Source organism: Alexandromys fortis, unplaced genomic scaffold, assembly GCF_014885135.2.
Source record: "Alexandromys fortis isolate MF-2015 unplaced genomic scaffold, M_Fortis_MF-2015_v1.1 scaffold_26, whole genome shotgun sequence".
Classification (NCBI taxonomy): domain Eukaryota; kingdom Metazoa; phylum Chordata; class Mammalia; order Rodentia; family Cricetidae; genus Alexandromys; species Alexandromys fortis.
The window spans coordinates 15348628-15362560 of NW_026067894.1; the positions used below are offsets into that span (position 1 = coordinate 15348628).

At 49.5% G+C, this 13933-nt stretch overlaps 1 protein-coding gene across 5 annotated transcripts in view; it reads right to left on the reverse strand.

Annotated features, from left to right (window-relative positions):
• Window positions 1-230: 230 nt before the first annotated feature.
• Csf3r (colony stimulating factor 3 receptor) overlaps window positions 231-13933 on the reverse strand; it is an 18496-nt gene continuing 4793 nt past the window's right edge. For 2 of the 5 annotated variants that reach the window (XM_050151591.1, XM_050151581.1), the window contains exons 4-17: window positions 12343-12642; window positions 10417-10540; window positions 10084-10271; window positions 8709-8878; window positions 8469-8622; window positions 8303-8382; window positions 7725-7938; window positions 6383-6556; window positions 5919-6020; window positions 4252-4398; window positions 4002-4142; window positions 1850-1943; window positions 1581-1662; window positions 231-1135 (exon numbers count right to left, since the gene is read on the reverse strand). In XM_050151591.1, the coding sequence (XP_050007548.1) occupies window positions 659-1135; window positions 1581-1662; window positions 1850-1943; window positions 4002-4142; window positions 4252-4398; window positions 5919-6020; window positions 6383-6556; window positions 7725-7938; window positions 8303-8382; window positions 8469-8622; window positions 8709-8878; window positions 10084-10271; window positions 10417-10540; window positions 12343-12642 (2447 nt within the window). In that variant the 3' untranslated portion in view covers window positions 231-658. The remainder of the gene's footprint in view (window positions 1136-1580; window positions 1663-1849; window positions 1944-4001; window positions 4143-4251; window positions 4399-5918; window positions 6021-6382; window positions 6557-7724; window positions 7939-8302; window positions 8383-8468; window positions 8623-8708; window positions 8879-10083; window positions 10272-10416; window positions 10541-12342; window positions 12643-13933) is intronic. The other 3 variants (XM_050151599.1, XM_050151612.1, XM_050151605.1) reach the window with 3 other exon arrangements.

The window sequence follows — 13933 nt, forward strand, 5'->3', positions numbered from 1 at the left end:
AAATAAATGAATGATTCTGAGAAATATCTTCCTGATTGCTGGACCTTGAAAAGTAAAAGACACTTAGCCATGCTCAAGGGATTCTTTTCTGAAACCCGTGAGATGGCTCCACAGGCAAAGGTATTTCCCACTGAGCCTTGAGTCCAGTTCCCAGGATCCACATACTGGAAGGACAGAACCAAATCCCAAAAGCTGTCTTCTGACCCCTATCCCAACAAAATAAATGAATGTAACAAAAAGTTTGTTGTTTATTTAACTTCTGCTTAATTTTTGAAACAGGAGCTTCTTTTGTAGCCCAGGCTGGCCTGGGACTTGCAAGCTTCCTGCATCTTCCTTCCCTGTTGGGATGACGGACATGTCTGGCAAGAATTCTGAAAAATACCAGTCCCAGTTCAGAATCTAAAATCAGCTCAACAGACTGAAATGTTGGGAAACACAAAAGGCGAGTGGAAGGCTGGAAGCAGTTATCTATCTGAATCTAGAGTATGAGGGTATCCTGGGGGTGCAGCCTGTGGAGGGTGGGATGAAGGCGAGGAATAACGGCCAGGGATGGAGCAGACTGGCTCTTTCTGCTTCTCTCAGGGCCAGTAGATTTCAGTGGAGGGCTCTTATCCTCTGAACTGGTCAGGGCCTTCAAGAGTCAAGCACCCAAAAGGTCCTAGAAGCCCTCTTGTTCTTCAACGCCATGGACCTGGAGCCCCTGCAGGAGGGGGAAATCAAACGGTGGCCCAAAGACACAGTCATCTTCCTGGCTTGGGGATTGGGCCACAAAGGGCTCCTGGGGTCTTGGATGGAACCAGACGTTTTCATAGGACTTAGGGCTGGGTGTGAGGCCCCCCAAAAGGGGCTGAGTGGAATCACAGCGAAGGTAACGCATTACTCCTGGGCTGGTGGGGCTTCCCAGCACCTGACCATAAAAGACCTGGTCACTCGTGCCAGAGGAGGGTTGGAACTCGTTGGAACTTGCTCTTGGATCTCCTTGGAGCACATAGGCCTGAACCAGGGTGGGAAGGCTGTTAGCCCGAGAGTTGTCACTAGAATCCCAATTGGTCAGCTTCTTATCTTCCTCCAGCACAGTGATCTTGGTGATTGGTGGCATGCTGGTGTCCCAGAAGCTGGGCAGCTGGAAGATTTCCTGAACACAGGGAAATAAAATGAGGCATGGTCTATCTCCAATGTCGGCCCCATCCATTGTACCTTTCTGAGACAAGGCAATTGGGTCATTGCTCTTGCTGCTGTGTGGCAGAGCACAAAGGGATAGACTTGCCTCGCGTCTGAACATTCTTGACATGTGTCTGTCATAAAAGACCCCTCTACCCCACCGCAGCACCTCCCACCCCCTAACCCCACCACAGCACCCATGCATCCATTGCATAGCATAGTGAGAGTCAAACTTAGGTTTGCATCTCTTCAAAGTGGAGTGTGTGTGTCTGTGTGTGTGTTGTGCATGTGTATGTGGGGAGTGGGGTATCTCTGGTTGAAAACTAGACTCAGATGTGTATTCCTCAGAAGGGCTTCCCTGTAGTGGCTGTGTCTCATCTACCAGTCATGGTATATATCACTTTCTGTCTCCTGATTACCTCTGTCATGATGGTGGGCACCCAGGAGCTCAGGCTGCTGTGGGCTGGGTCTGGCACATTTGGCCAAAAGAAGTTCTTCCTGCTGGAGAAGAGGGCGAGTGAAGTCTGGGTCAGGTGTGCCCTCTCAGCTTATCATCCTTTGCCCTACTCTGGCAGCTGAAGGGGGGGAAGGGGTGAAAGGACAGACTCCCAGACTGGGGTCGGAAGTCTGGGAAGGCGGGGAGGGACTTCTCCACCCATGGGCAACAGGAAGTCTGGGAAACTCTCACCTCTGCTTGCAGCAGAACCAGACAGCCGCACAGAGGCTGACGAAAGAAATCAGGAAGACAAGCAGGCCCAGGAAGATGTGTAGCTCAGATGTCTCTGCGGTGAGCGAAAGCAAGAAGAGTTTAGTGTGTGGCTTTTCCACCGTGAGTCATGATCCTACGGCGGAACCAAATGTGGGGATGGTAAAATTTTGGCAGGAGCAAAAGGTTTTTAAAAAGATAACAATCAATTATTATTATTATTATTATTATTATTATTATTATTATTTTTTTTTTTTTTTTGAGGCAGGGTTTCTCTGTAGCGTTGGAGCCTATCCTGGAACTAGCTCTTGTAAACCATCCTGGCCTCAAACTCACAGAGATCCATCTGCCTCTGCCTCCCAAGTGCTGGGATTAAAGGTGTGTGCCACCATGGCCCAGCCCAAACATTAATTTTAAAAAAACCAAACACTAATGCATCTAACATGCTTCTGGCAGGGCTCACCTGTGTTTCATCATACAAGTTCACTGCAGCTTTGGTTCTAAGCACACACGTGCACTTTGTGCCATCACATGGCACAGTATCACCAGATACCGCCTGAAACATCTTGGCTCATTCAAGACTATCATCCACTATGGGCCTCAGAATCTCAGTGTGTTTACTGTACATACAAAGGTTTCTGCCATTACAGGAGTGTAATAGTTTAACTCTGGAAACAAAAACTCTCAATATTTCCCTGCCCTCAACCCTCAGCGTGTGGATATCAAATCAGTGTATCTTTGGATTGTATCATATTAGAATGATTAATCTAAAGAACTGCTGTCTGAGTTGCTGACTTGACTTTCACAGAAAAGAAGAAATTGTTGGATGAATTCTGGCTTGGGATTAGGCCAAAATTTTCAACAATTTCTGAAATGGCCCTAAGCATACATCTGCCATTTGGTACTGTATATTTATGTAATGTGTCTTTCTCAGCATTGATGGTTGTAAAAATATCAAAATATTGATTAACTCTGAGAGATGCTGAAGGTGGCTGAAGACGTTCTTTGCCCTGCAGTGTCACACACCCAGCCAACAGTTAATTTTCTGTGTAAGAGAAGCAAGTGCAGCCATCTCATTAGTAAGTAGGTTTGCTTTCATCTTTATTAAATGAAAATTTATATGCATACCAAAGAATTGTTTTGAAATAAATGCATTGTTTATTATTAGTAAGTGTTTGATCTGGACATGTTTTAAGTACTCAGAATTATGTAAAAATTTCTTGTATGAAAAGGGGTTAAAAGTGGAAAAGTTAGCCAGGCGTTGGTGGCACATGCCTTTAATCTCAGCACTTGGGAGGCAGAGGGAGGCGGATCTCTGTGAGTTCCAGGACAGCCAGGGCTACACAGAGAAACCCTGTCTCAACAAACAAAAAAGCAACAACAACAGTGGAAAAGTTAGAGGCATCCTGGCAGGAGTATGTTGAGGTAGACTGGCGAGGCTGTGGCTCCCCTTCAGGCTGGCAGACCCAAAGGCCCTATTACTCTCCAAATTAAGGATTTCTGTTTTCTTTTTTGAGACAGGAATTTTCTGTGAAGCTCTGGTTGTCCTGGAATTTACTTTGAGACCAGACTAGCCTGGCCTTAAGCTCAGAGATTCGCCTGCTCTGCCTCCCGAGTGTTGGGGTCAAAGGCTGCGCCACCACCTCCCTGCACTTTCCTCCCTTTATCTATCTATCTATCTATCTATCTATCTATCTATCTATCTCTATCTATCTATCTATCTATCTATCTATCTATCTATCTATCTATCTATCTATTTTGGTTTTTCAAGACAGGGTTTCTCTGTGGCTTTGGAGCCTGTCCTGGAACTAGCTCTTGTAGACCAGGCTGGCCTTGAACTCACAGAGATCTGCCTGCCTCTGCCTTCCAAGTGCTGGAATTACAGGTGTGCATCATCGCCACTGCCTGTTTTTTTTTTTTTTTTTTTGGAGAGAAGTTCTCACTGTGTAGCCCTGCTTGGCCTGAAATTCTCTCTGTAGATCAGAAGGGCCTCATGCTCACAGAGCTCCATCTGCCTCCGTGTCAGGGTTGAGATTAAAGATGCGTGCCACCTGACACCTGGCAAAATCAGGATTTCTAGAGAGGCAAAGTGGGGCATCTTCCCAGCAGTCACCACTGTCAGCCTTCCTCTTACCTAGGGCCAAGGTCATCAGGGTCAGGCCTGTACTGTTGGAGGACCCTGCCCGGCTGGTGGCCATGAGGTAGACATGGTACAAACGGGCAGGTTCCAGGTGGTCCAGGACATAGCCATGGAAGGAGATGTTTAGGACGATGGCTGTGGGTGGAGCATATGGTCAGTTTGGGGTGCTAAAACATCTCTGTATCTGTTGAGAAACACCCTTTTCAGGCCTCCCGGGTTTGTGGGGAGCTGAGGATAGACTCACCAAACGACTGGTTCTTATCGTTGGTCCAGAAGATGGTGTAGTGGGTGAGGGGTATCATCCCGAGCCAAGGGGTCTCAGGTACCCACTCCACCTGGGCCCAGGTCCTGCCCACGTGCCTCAGATGTAGCTCTGGAGCATGGGGAAGGACTGTGGAGAGAGCGGGGGAAGGAGAAGGGTTCATGTGATTAGAGCAAGCCAGCCTGACCAGGCTCTGGTGAGTTTTTGGACCCAGAGCCTGGGACATACATGACTGGACGTAGATGACTGAGAAAAGAGACTTCACAGAGATGAGTATAGTTGTGCATGTCCATAATCCTAACACTCTGGAGACTGAGGCAGGAGGATTGCTGTGTGTTCGAGGCCAGTCTGGCCTATGATGTAAGACCCTGTTTTAAAACAAATATAAAAGGAGCCAACAAAACGGCTCAGCCGGTAAAGTTCTTGACCTACAAGCACTGGAGACCTGAGTTCAAACCCTGGACCCCACAAGCTCTACTTCGCTTTTCTGCTGCTGTGATCTATACATGACCAAAAGCGGCTTGGAGAGGAAAGCTTATTTCAAGCTTACACTTTCAGTTGTAATTCGTTGTTGAGGGAAGTCAGAGCACAAAGCCAAGGAGGAGCTGAAGCAGAAACCACGGAGGAAGGCTACCTACTGGCTCACTCTCTGACTTGTGCATCTAACTTTCTTATACAGCTCATCCCCACCACCGAACTAGGGACGGTGCTTCCCATAGTGGGCTAGGTCCTACCCACATCAACCATCCATTAAGATGATTTCTCATAGATGTAATGACAGACCAATATAACGTGGGCAATTGCTCAGTGGAGGGTCCCTAGACCCAGGTGACTCTAGATTGTGTCCAGGTGATGATGAAAGCCATCTAACACAGCACACGGAGGGGGAAGGAGGGGACTGACTTACGAAGCTGCCCTCTGGCCTCCACAGGCACTTCGACATGTGTGCATCCATTTGTGCACCTCATGCACGCATGATAATAAATGAATTAAGATAACAGCAAAAAACAATAAAAATAAAACTCCAAACCTCCGAAACAAAGGCAAATGTGTGTGAGAGACAGAGACTCTAGAGAGATCCCTTCCAAGAGAAAACTGGATTTGTTTGAGATGGGGGTCTCACCGCATAGCTCAGACTAGCCCCTAAATCGTAATCCTACCTCAGCAGAGTCGCTAGGGTCAGAGGCATACACCACTTTGTCCGGAGTCCCCTCCGCCCAGGATTTCATCTGGTTTCTCTTGCCCTTTATGACTCGCAGAGGCAGAGCTGAGGTTTGAATCCAGTTCTGTCTCAAATCTTGGCTCTCCAATTTCTGCCACATCTGTTTTTTCCTGACTTGGTATTTGATTTCTGCCACTCTGAATCATATCAGGGACTCCATTCAAGTCTATCAGCTGGGACACTGGATTTCTGTTGGGCCATGGGTTGATGCCATGAGATTCTGCCTCCTCCCTGATTCTCTCAAATGCATGGCTTCCTGTCTTCTACCCCATTTCTTGAATTCTGCCCAGCTTTGGGGGACCCAGTATAAAGCAGGATGGAGAGCACCCCTCTTAGGGGCCAGAAGTAAAAGGGTACCATTTTCTCACACTTCTTGTTGCCAGGGCCCAACCAGGGAGAGAGGAGGGGATTCTGATGGTATACAAACCTTTTTCTCCAGAGTAGGTGTAGACTTGGGCAGAGGGTCCTACGATGCCTGGGTACAGAGGGGCCACCAAGATTTCATAGAGCACAAAGGGATTTATGTTTTCTGCAGAGAGAAGAGGGGATGACGCTAAGGTCGAGGCCAACCTCTGCCACCCAGCCTCAGAATCTGCTTTCTGCATGGCCTGATTTTGACCATGGGGTTAAGGGTAGAAATCTCTTTTAGTTCATTTGATGGATGTCATAGGGGAAATGGGACAGAGAACTAGAAGAGGAGCAGAGTGTGGGCTAGACAAAGGATCTGGCTAGAGGGTAGGAAGAACTTTCCCAAGGTAAGGGTTCAGAAAGGTCTGGGGAAGTTGCCTCTGTAGAGAGGCTCCAATGCCCTTATTACCTCGAGACAAGCACCACCCACTCTGTTCCCTTTTCTTGTCCCTCAACCCAATCCCCCTCCCAGGCCCGTCTCACCCTGTATCAGAATTCCAGTGATGTTCCCATTGGGTTCTATCCTCCAGGACTTATTGAGGGACTTCTGGCCCCACTCAATCAGATAGCCCTGAGGCAGAATGCTGGGTGCCTCCCAGTCTACCCAGATGCTATCTGGGTCATGGGCCATGGCATGGAGTTTGGTCACAGCCGGACCTGGAGAGGGAGTGGGAAATAGGTGCAAAGATGGAAAGATTGCAGGCCTCAGTGCTGGACATGGATTCAAATCCTGCCTCTGCTGCTGACAGACCTGCCATCCAGGGTGTAGCAAGACCTGAGAGCCTCAATCTCATCTGCCAAGTGGAAGTGGTAACAAGGATGTCCTCACTTTGTAGACTTGGTGTGAGTTAAAGGAGGGCACACAGAACAAGCCCGCACAGAGCCTGCTCCGTGGCTACTTCCTGGCCCCACTCAGCTTGATGCCTATGACTCATGGAGTTCTCTAACAATCACGGCAGGCAGGCACGATGGTGTCTCCCTTTTTATCAGTGAGTGAAAGTGGGGGGGATACAGAGAGGCGGAGAGGCTTATTAAGGATCACACAGCTCAGGGCTGGGGAGATCATTTAATTGATAAAGTGTTTGTAAGGCAAGCACAAAAACCAGAATTGGATTCCCAGAATCCATGTGGAAACAACAAGCAAAACAGGTATGTGAGGGCTGGAGAGGTGGCTCAGTAGTTTAGAGCACCGTCTGCTCTTCCAGAGGTCCTGAGTTCAATTCCCAGCAACCACATGGTGGCTTACAACCATCTGTAATGAGATCTGGCGCCCTCCTCTGGCGTGTGGGCATACACGGAGGCAGAATGTTGTATACATAATAAATAAATAAATCTTTAAAAAAAAAAAAAACCAGGTATGTGACATTTATAAACCCAGCACCGGGAAGACAGAGACAGGTGGATCTCTGGGGCTAACCACAGAGTAGCTTCTAATCAGTGAGTTTCAGACCGGTGGGCTATCCTGTCTCCAAAACCGTGGCCAGCCCCTGAAGAATGACATCTGCGGTTGTCTGCCAGTGGCTATATGCATATGTACACGTACAACTTATAAGTGGGAATCATAGCTGTGTGTGTGTATGTGTGCATATTCTCTCAAATTAACCTAGTTCTGGCCAACAATACTAATTTAAACGTTGGCTCAAAGTTGGCTGCCCCCTGCCCCCAACAGGCCATGTTAGTGCATTCGCTTGCAGGTTCTGGAGTCAACATGGGCCAGGGAAGGAGGTCACCTGTCCAGGCCAGGTCACTCTGTTAGCAAGTTGGTGGGACTAGACAGGTAGGAGCCATGATGCTCTCTGCAGTTTAGCTGCCAGGCCCCCTCTACCTTTGTTCTCTAAGAAAATCACTGGTGTAGGTGTAGAGGTCCCTCCTGTGTTGTAGGCCACAAGGCTCACGTTCTGGGCCTCCGAGGGCAGGTAGAAGATACAGCTGAGCTCTGTGGTGTTGCAGAGGTGCCTCTCCGGCCCTTGCTGATCCGAGGGACTCCAAGAGAGCAGGTACCCCTGGATCTGTCCGCTGTTTTCCTGCAGGGGTGTTGGCTGTGACAGGTGAGGAAGAATACAGTGAGGGAACTGTGTAGCTCAACCTGGGGTGTACGGGCCAGCGATAGGAACCGGGCTCTGAGGCCCTTCTCCCCATCCCTCTATCCCCCTGTCCAAGATCTAGGAAGGAAAGAAGGAAGAAGCCAGTGAGTACGCGTATTCTCTGGCTGGACCCTTTGGGGCACAGGTGACCCCAGAGCCCCGTGTTGCAGTCTCTCCCCAAGGTCACTACCCACCTTCCAATGCATGATGCATGTGTGAAACGCATGCAAACTGTCTCCCAGCCTTTCAGGCACCCTGCAATCTTGAGCCCTACCTTGGGGGCTCTGTTGGGGGTGGGAGGGGAGTCTCAGAGAGTCACCTTCCAGAACAGTTGCACACTCTCTATCCCGGGACTCAGTTGCTTCTTCTGCCACCATGTGTCTAGTCTGATGGTGGGGGCTGTGGACGGGAGGAGATGAGAGGGTTTTGTTGGAAAGGGCCCTGGGGACCGGACTAGGCTCTGATGGCCACTCCTGGCTTCTCACCTTTAATGGTGGGCCTTAGCTGCAGGGCAGGGCTCCAGCTGCTCCAGAATCCAGGCAGAAGGGAGCGGATGCACCGAATCTGCAGGGTGTATACTGGAGCCCGGTGAAGCCCACAGAGCTTGAACTGGTCCTCGCTGGAAGGCAGGTGGGACACCTGGTGTGTGGGAGGTAACACTAACTCAATTCAACTTGCCCCCTCTCAATGCCCCACCTCCGTCTCAAGGTCGTCTTCTGCCTCACCAGTGTCCAGTTGGCTCCTCTAAGCTGTGGCTGGTAGCGGAGCTCACACTCCTGCTGCATGAATCTACTGGGCTCCCATGGCTTCCAGCTCAGCCACAGACAGCCTGGCTGGCGTGGGACTAGATCATGGCTAACATCCAGGGCCTGCAGCACGGGAGGCTCCAATTTCACTGCAAGGAGTTAGGTTGTCAAACTTTTCTGTGCCTCCTGGGGAGGGCTCTATCTTAATGCCCCCTTTCCTTCCTGGATCTTTTTCAATATCTTTTCCTCTCTGGCTCCATAGCTCCAGCTGTGTTTGGGTCTGGGGATCTAGGTGAAGGCCTACCTCAGGGACTTTGAACTGGTTGCTACATCTGCTTCTAGCATTTTCTTTCCAGCTATCCAGCGGTTTGGTCCCTCACTTCCTCCAAGGATCTACTTAGTTGTCAACTTCTAAAGTCATTGGACATTGTAATATTCTGAGGATGGGATGTCTGAAGTTTTGTTCACTGTTGTATCTTTAGGACGGCCACCGCCTAGCAGGGGTGTGTGTGTGGGTGCGGGGGGGTGGGGAGGGCAGGTAATCACTTTGAGAAATCAGTTGAAGGCTGGGGTGATGGATTATTGAAGCAAAGTGCTACTCACACAAGCCTGACAACCCAAGTTCGAGTTTAGTCCCAAAACTCATGTCAAAAAGCCCAGTGCAAGCCAGGCGGTGGTGGCGCACACCTTTGTTTAATCCCAGCACTCGGGAGGCAGAGGCAGGCGGATCTCTGTGAATTTGAGGCCAGCCTGGTCTACAAGAGCTAGTTCCAGGATAGGCTCCAAAGCTACAGAGAAACCCTGTCTTGAAAATAAAAAACAAAAGGAAAAAAAAAAGCCCAGTGCAATGGCGCACATCTGTAATACAAGCACCATTGTGGCAAACTGGGAGGCGAAGACAGGAGGATCACCCTGAGGCTCCTGAGCTATATCGCCTGAAGTATAAGGACAGCAGCAGAGACAAGAGAGACCCTGCTTCAAGGTAGAAGGAAAGAAGGATTCCAGAAAGTTCCTCTGGCCTCCACATGTGCCCCATGATATGTAACCATGATATGATATGTGCTCCTATGAATAAGTAAGAAGAGCCGGGTGGCGATGGCACATTTTAGGCCACTTGGTCTACAGGGTGAGTTTCAGGATAGCAAGGGCTACAGAGAGAAACCTTGTTTTGAAAAACCAGTGAATAAATAAAGAAGTATGCACCTAGCCTCTGCTCCCCATTTCTCTCTTCTTGGCTTTTTCCAGGTCTCCCTAACTCTCCCTGTCTGTGCCTAGTTTTGCGTTTCCTCCCTGGGCCTCTCTGGGTCTCCCAGTCCGGGGCTCTCTCCCCCTTCTCACACCCAGTATCGCTCACCAACATCCATGGGGTCAAGGCACAGCTTTGGGGACTCGCTGATCCCTAGCGTGTTCTCTGCTTGCACCCAGATGACCATATTCTGGTAGAGAGACAGGTGTTTGCGGGCGATGGAGCAGGTGTTCTGCCTGTCCTCGGGCACACAGTCAAAGATGGAGTCCTCCTGGTACTGACAGTTGGCACGGCTCCTGCCAAGAGGCTGGGCTTAGGTGTTAAGCAGAGGAAGAAGGCAAGGCCCCCCTCTTGTCTTTACCTCTGGCTCCCCATCCCCACAGTGACTTGTGCCCCAACCCAGGACCTGGAGGAAGGGGCAGGCATGGAAACCCTATGTACCTGAAGCTCTTTAGGGTAAAATTGGTGGGCAGGTGGGTCTCAGGACCTGGTTCCCACTGGCAGACCAGTCTGTTGGTGGTGAGGTACATGAGGCAGGACAAGTTGGAAGGGCTGGCAGGAGGATCTAGATAGGGCGGGCGGGAAGAATGTTAGGAGCCTTCGTGGGCGGGGTGTACACCTGTGGCCTTACTTCCTTGGGCTGGACTGTTCCTTCTGCAGTGTGGGCCTGTAAGGGCAGCTACGTTACTGTCAGGTACAGGGGCAAGCATCCCAGACCCTCAGCAGCCTGGTGGCGTCTTTGTCAGAGACAGCCTGGGTTTCATTCTGATTTGGTCAATCATTAGCCATTTGATCCTCACGTGACTGAACTGCTCCTGTGCCTCAGTTTCTTCATCTGTAAGGAGGGGTGATGATAATCAACTTTTTTCCTGGGTTTCTTTAAGGGCTGTGGGCGATAGATTGATTGAGAAGTGCCCCCTTTCTCAGATGCTCATGTTTGAACACTTAGTTCCCGGTTGGTGGACTGGTTTTGGGAGGCTTGCTGGAGAAGGTGTGTCACGGAGGGTGGGCTCTGAGGTCTCAAAAGATTTGTCCCATTTCCAGGTAGTCTTCTCTGTCTCATACTTGCTCTTCAAGATAGAAACTCTCAGCTATTTCTGCCTCTATACTTTGCTTCCCTGTCACGGACTCTAACCCTCCGGAACCATGAGCCTAACTCAATGCTTTCTCTTCTAAGTGTCTTTGGTCACCGTGTTTTGTCACAGCATTCAAAAGTAATTTTAATTTATACGAGGGCTAAGTGACTCCTGTGTATAGGGTGCCCACAACTGTGCTCAGGCAGGTGGGGGCTACGGTGATCACTGCTCTCTTTTCTTTTGGAGACAGGCCTCATGATACAATACAGGCTAGTTTCTAATTTGGCATCCTCCTGTCTCAGCTTCCAAGAAGTGTGCCTCCATACCTGGCTCTGTTATTGATTGGTGGGGTGCTAGGATCGGAACCCAGGGCCTTGTTCTTTTTAAGTATGTAGTCTACTATGGGGCTGCATCCCCAGCCCTAGCACTATTTTTTTTTTTTTTTGTGGGGGTGGAATAGACAGGGTCTCACTATGTAGCCCTAGCAGCCCTGGAACTCTCTATGTAGATCAAGCTGTCCTCAAAAATCACAGAAATCCTGGGAAGCAGAGGCAGAAGAATCTCTGTGAGTTCGAGGCCATCCTGGTCTACAGAGTGAGTTCCACGATAGCCAGGGCTACACAGAGAAACCTTGTCTTGCCAGGCAGTGGTGGCGCATGCCTTTAATCCTAACATTCAGGAGGCGGAGGCTGGTGGATCTCTGTGAGTTTGAAGCCAGCCTGGCATACAAGAGCTAGTTCCAGGACAGGCTCCAAAAGCTACAGAGAAACCCTGTCTCGAAAAACAAACAAAACAAAACAAAACAAAAACAAACAAAAAAAAAAAAAGAAGAAGAAAAAAGAAATCCTGTCTTGAAGGGAAAAAAGTCCACAGAGAGTCACCTCCCTCTGCTGGGATTAAAGATGTGCCATCTTGCCTTGGTTTTTATTTATTCCTTATTCCTTAGCTTGACACAAACACCATTCTGCTCAATTTGGAAAGAAAACTCTGGGTCTGCACTTAGGAGGTGATGGAAGTGAACCCCTCTTAGGACCAAGGACCTGAGCTTGCTAAACAGCCATGCAGACAAGTATTTCTGCAAGGAGCCCTTGGGAGCATGGCCTTCAGGAAGTCACTTGTTCTCACTAAATGTCAGTTTCCTCATCTGGAGAAGGGATTAAATAACAACACCTGATAGGATGAACAATATCCTCAGGCTCACAAAGGGCTACTTGAACAAGGCCATTGTTCTCCCTGGTTCTTTCTGGCAGAAGGGCTGGAAGCAGATGGGTGGATGTTAGGAGGGACTTACAGCCTGCCTGAAGTTCAGCTTGATCCAGGACCTGGAAGCTGTTGCCCCATGGCACTAGGCAGAAGACAAAGGTCTTGGTGCGGTTCACACGCGGCAGAGTGATGATGGATTCCTGGGTCCCATCAGGCAGTCTCCGCTGTCTGTCTCCAGGCTGGTTTGGTCCATCTTCCAGTCTCCATAGGATCTGTGGCTCTTGGTCCAGTTTGCTGCAGTATGGGCTGATGGCGCAGGAGGCCATGACAGGGTCCCCAAGACGGACAATGGGGACTGAGAGCCTGATGTGCCCGCAGCTCTCCGGACCTAGAGGGTGGGTCCTGGATGACTCCTTTGCCAGGCCAACATGGGCCATGTCAAGACCTCTGGACTCCTAGCCTCAGAGACCCCCTCTATCTTCTCACCCTCCCATCTGGAGGACACCAGGGCCAAACGTGAAGAAGTTAAGTACAATGTACGATGCCTATAAGATTCGCTGTCGAGAGAGCGAGAGACAACCACGTGTCTGTACATGGTTATCAATGACCTCTGCAGAGAAAAGCAGCTTCTGATTTCAGTTGGCCAACGTCCATCGGTGTGAACCCTCTTTACAGAGCGAGCATTCCCCTGAGGTGTGAACACCCCCCAGAAGCATGAACACTTCCTGTGGTGTGAACCACTCCCCGGGGCTATGAACACTTCCTATCATGTGAGTGTACCCCCTTGGTGTGAATGCTTCCTGTGATGTGAACACGCCCTGTGGTATAAACCCTTCCCGGGGTGTGAACACCTTCCCCGGGATGCGCATGCTCCCCACTGTGTGAACATTTGTATCCCTGTGCCCTCCCTGAATGCAGTTATGAATGCGGTCTCTATTCTTCTTCTCGGGCAGCTCCAATTCCTTACTAGGGAGGGACTGAATAGGTAGTGAAAGCCGCAATCAGAGTGATAAGAACCCCCAAGGCCACCGCAATCCTTGCCAAATTCAGATCTGATTGTAAGTGTCTTGATTGTGACACTTCAAAGGCGTGTGACTGCCTGCAAAGGCAGGCTGATGTGATGGGTGATGAGCTTAGACACAGGGGCTAGACGGCTTTGCTTATTATTAGCGACCCCCGTCTATGTAAGTGGGACTCCCCGCGTCTTCTGACTTTCATCTGTGAATGGCGATGAAAAGCAGTTCCTACCAGTTAGATCCCAGAGCTGCCCTGCAGAGTGCCTCAGTCATACCTGACATCCTATCTAAGTACCTTCCTGAAGCTGCTAAGATCCTGGCATGTAACAGCCCTGAGTTAGGGTGGGACAATAGGGCTAGCTTCTGACTTTATAGCCTTATATCTTAGTCAGCACTACCACTAATCTGCTAAACTCAGAGACCCCTCCATTCTGAAGGAATTTCCTCTGTTCTGTGGCCTGCTGTTGGATCTCTGTCGTATTCCAGCCTCCCGCGGCCAGGTAGCTATCGTTATTAAGAGCCTAATTACTGGCAGTAAGTCTCAATGACAGTCTCCAGTAAGTCAGGACCAGGCTTCCTTATCTAGTACTACCTTTGTGTCTCTGGGAGAATCAGATGGTTTTCTTTTTTTTTTTCTTTTTTTTTTTTTTTTTTTTTTTTTTT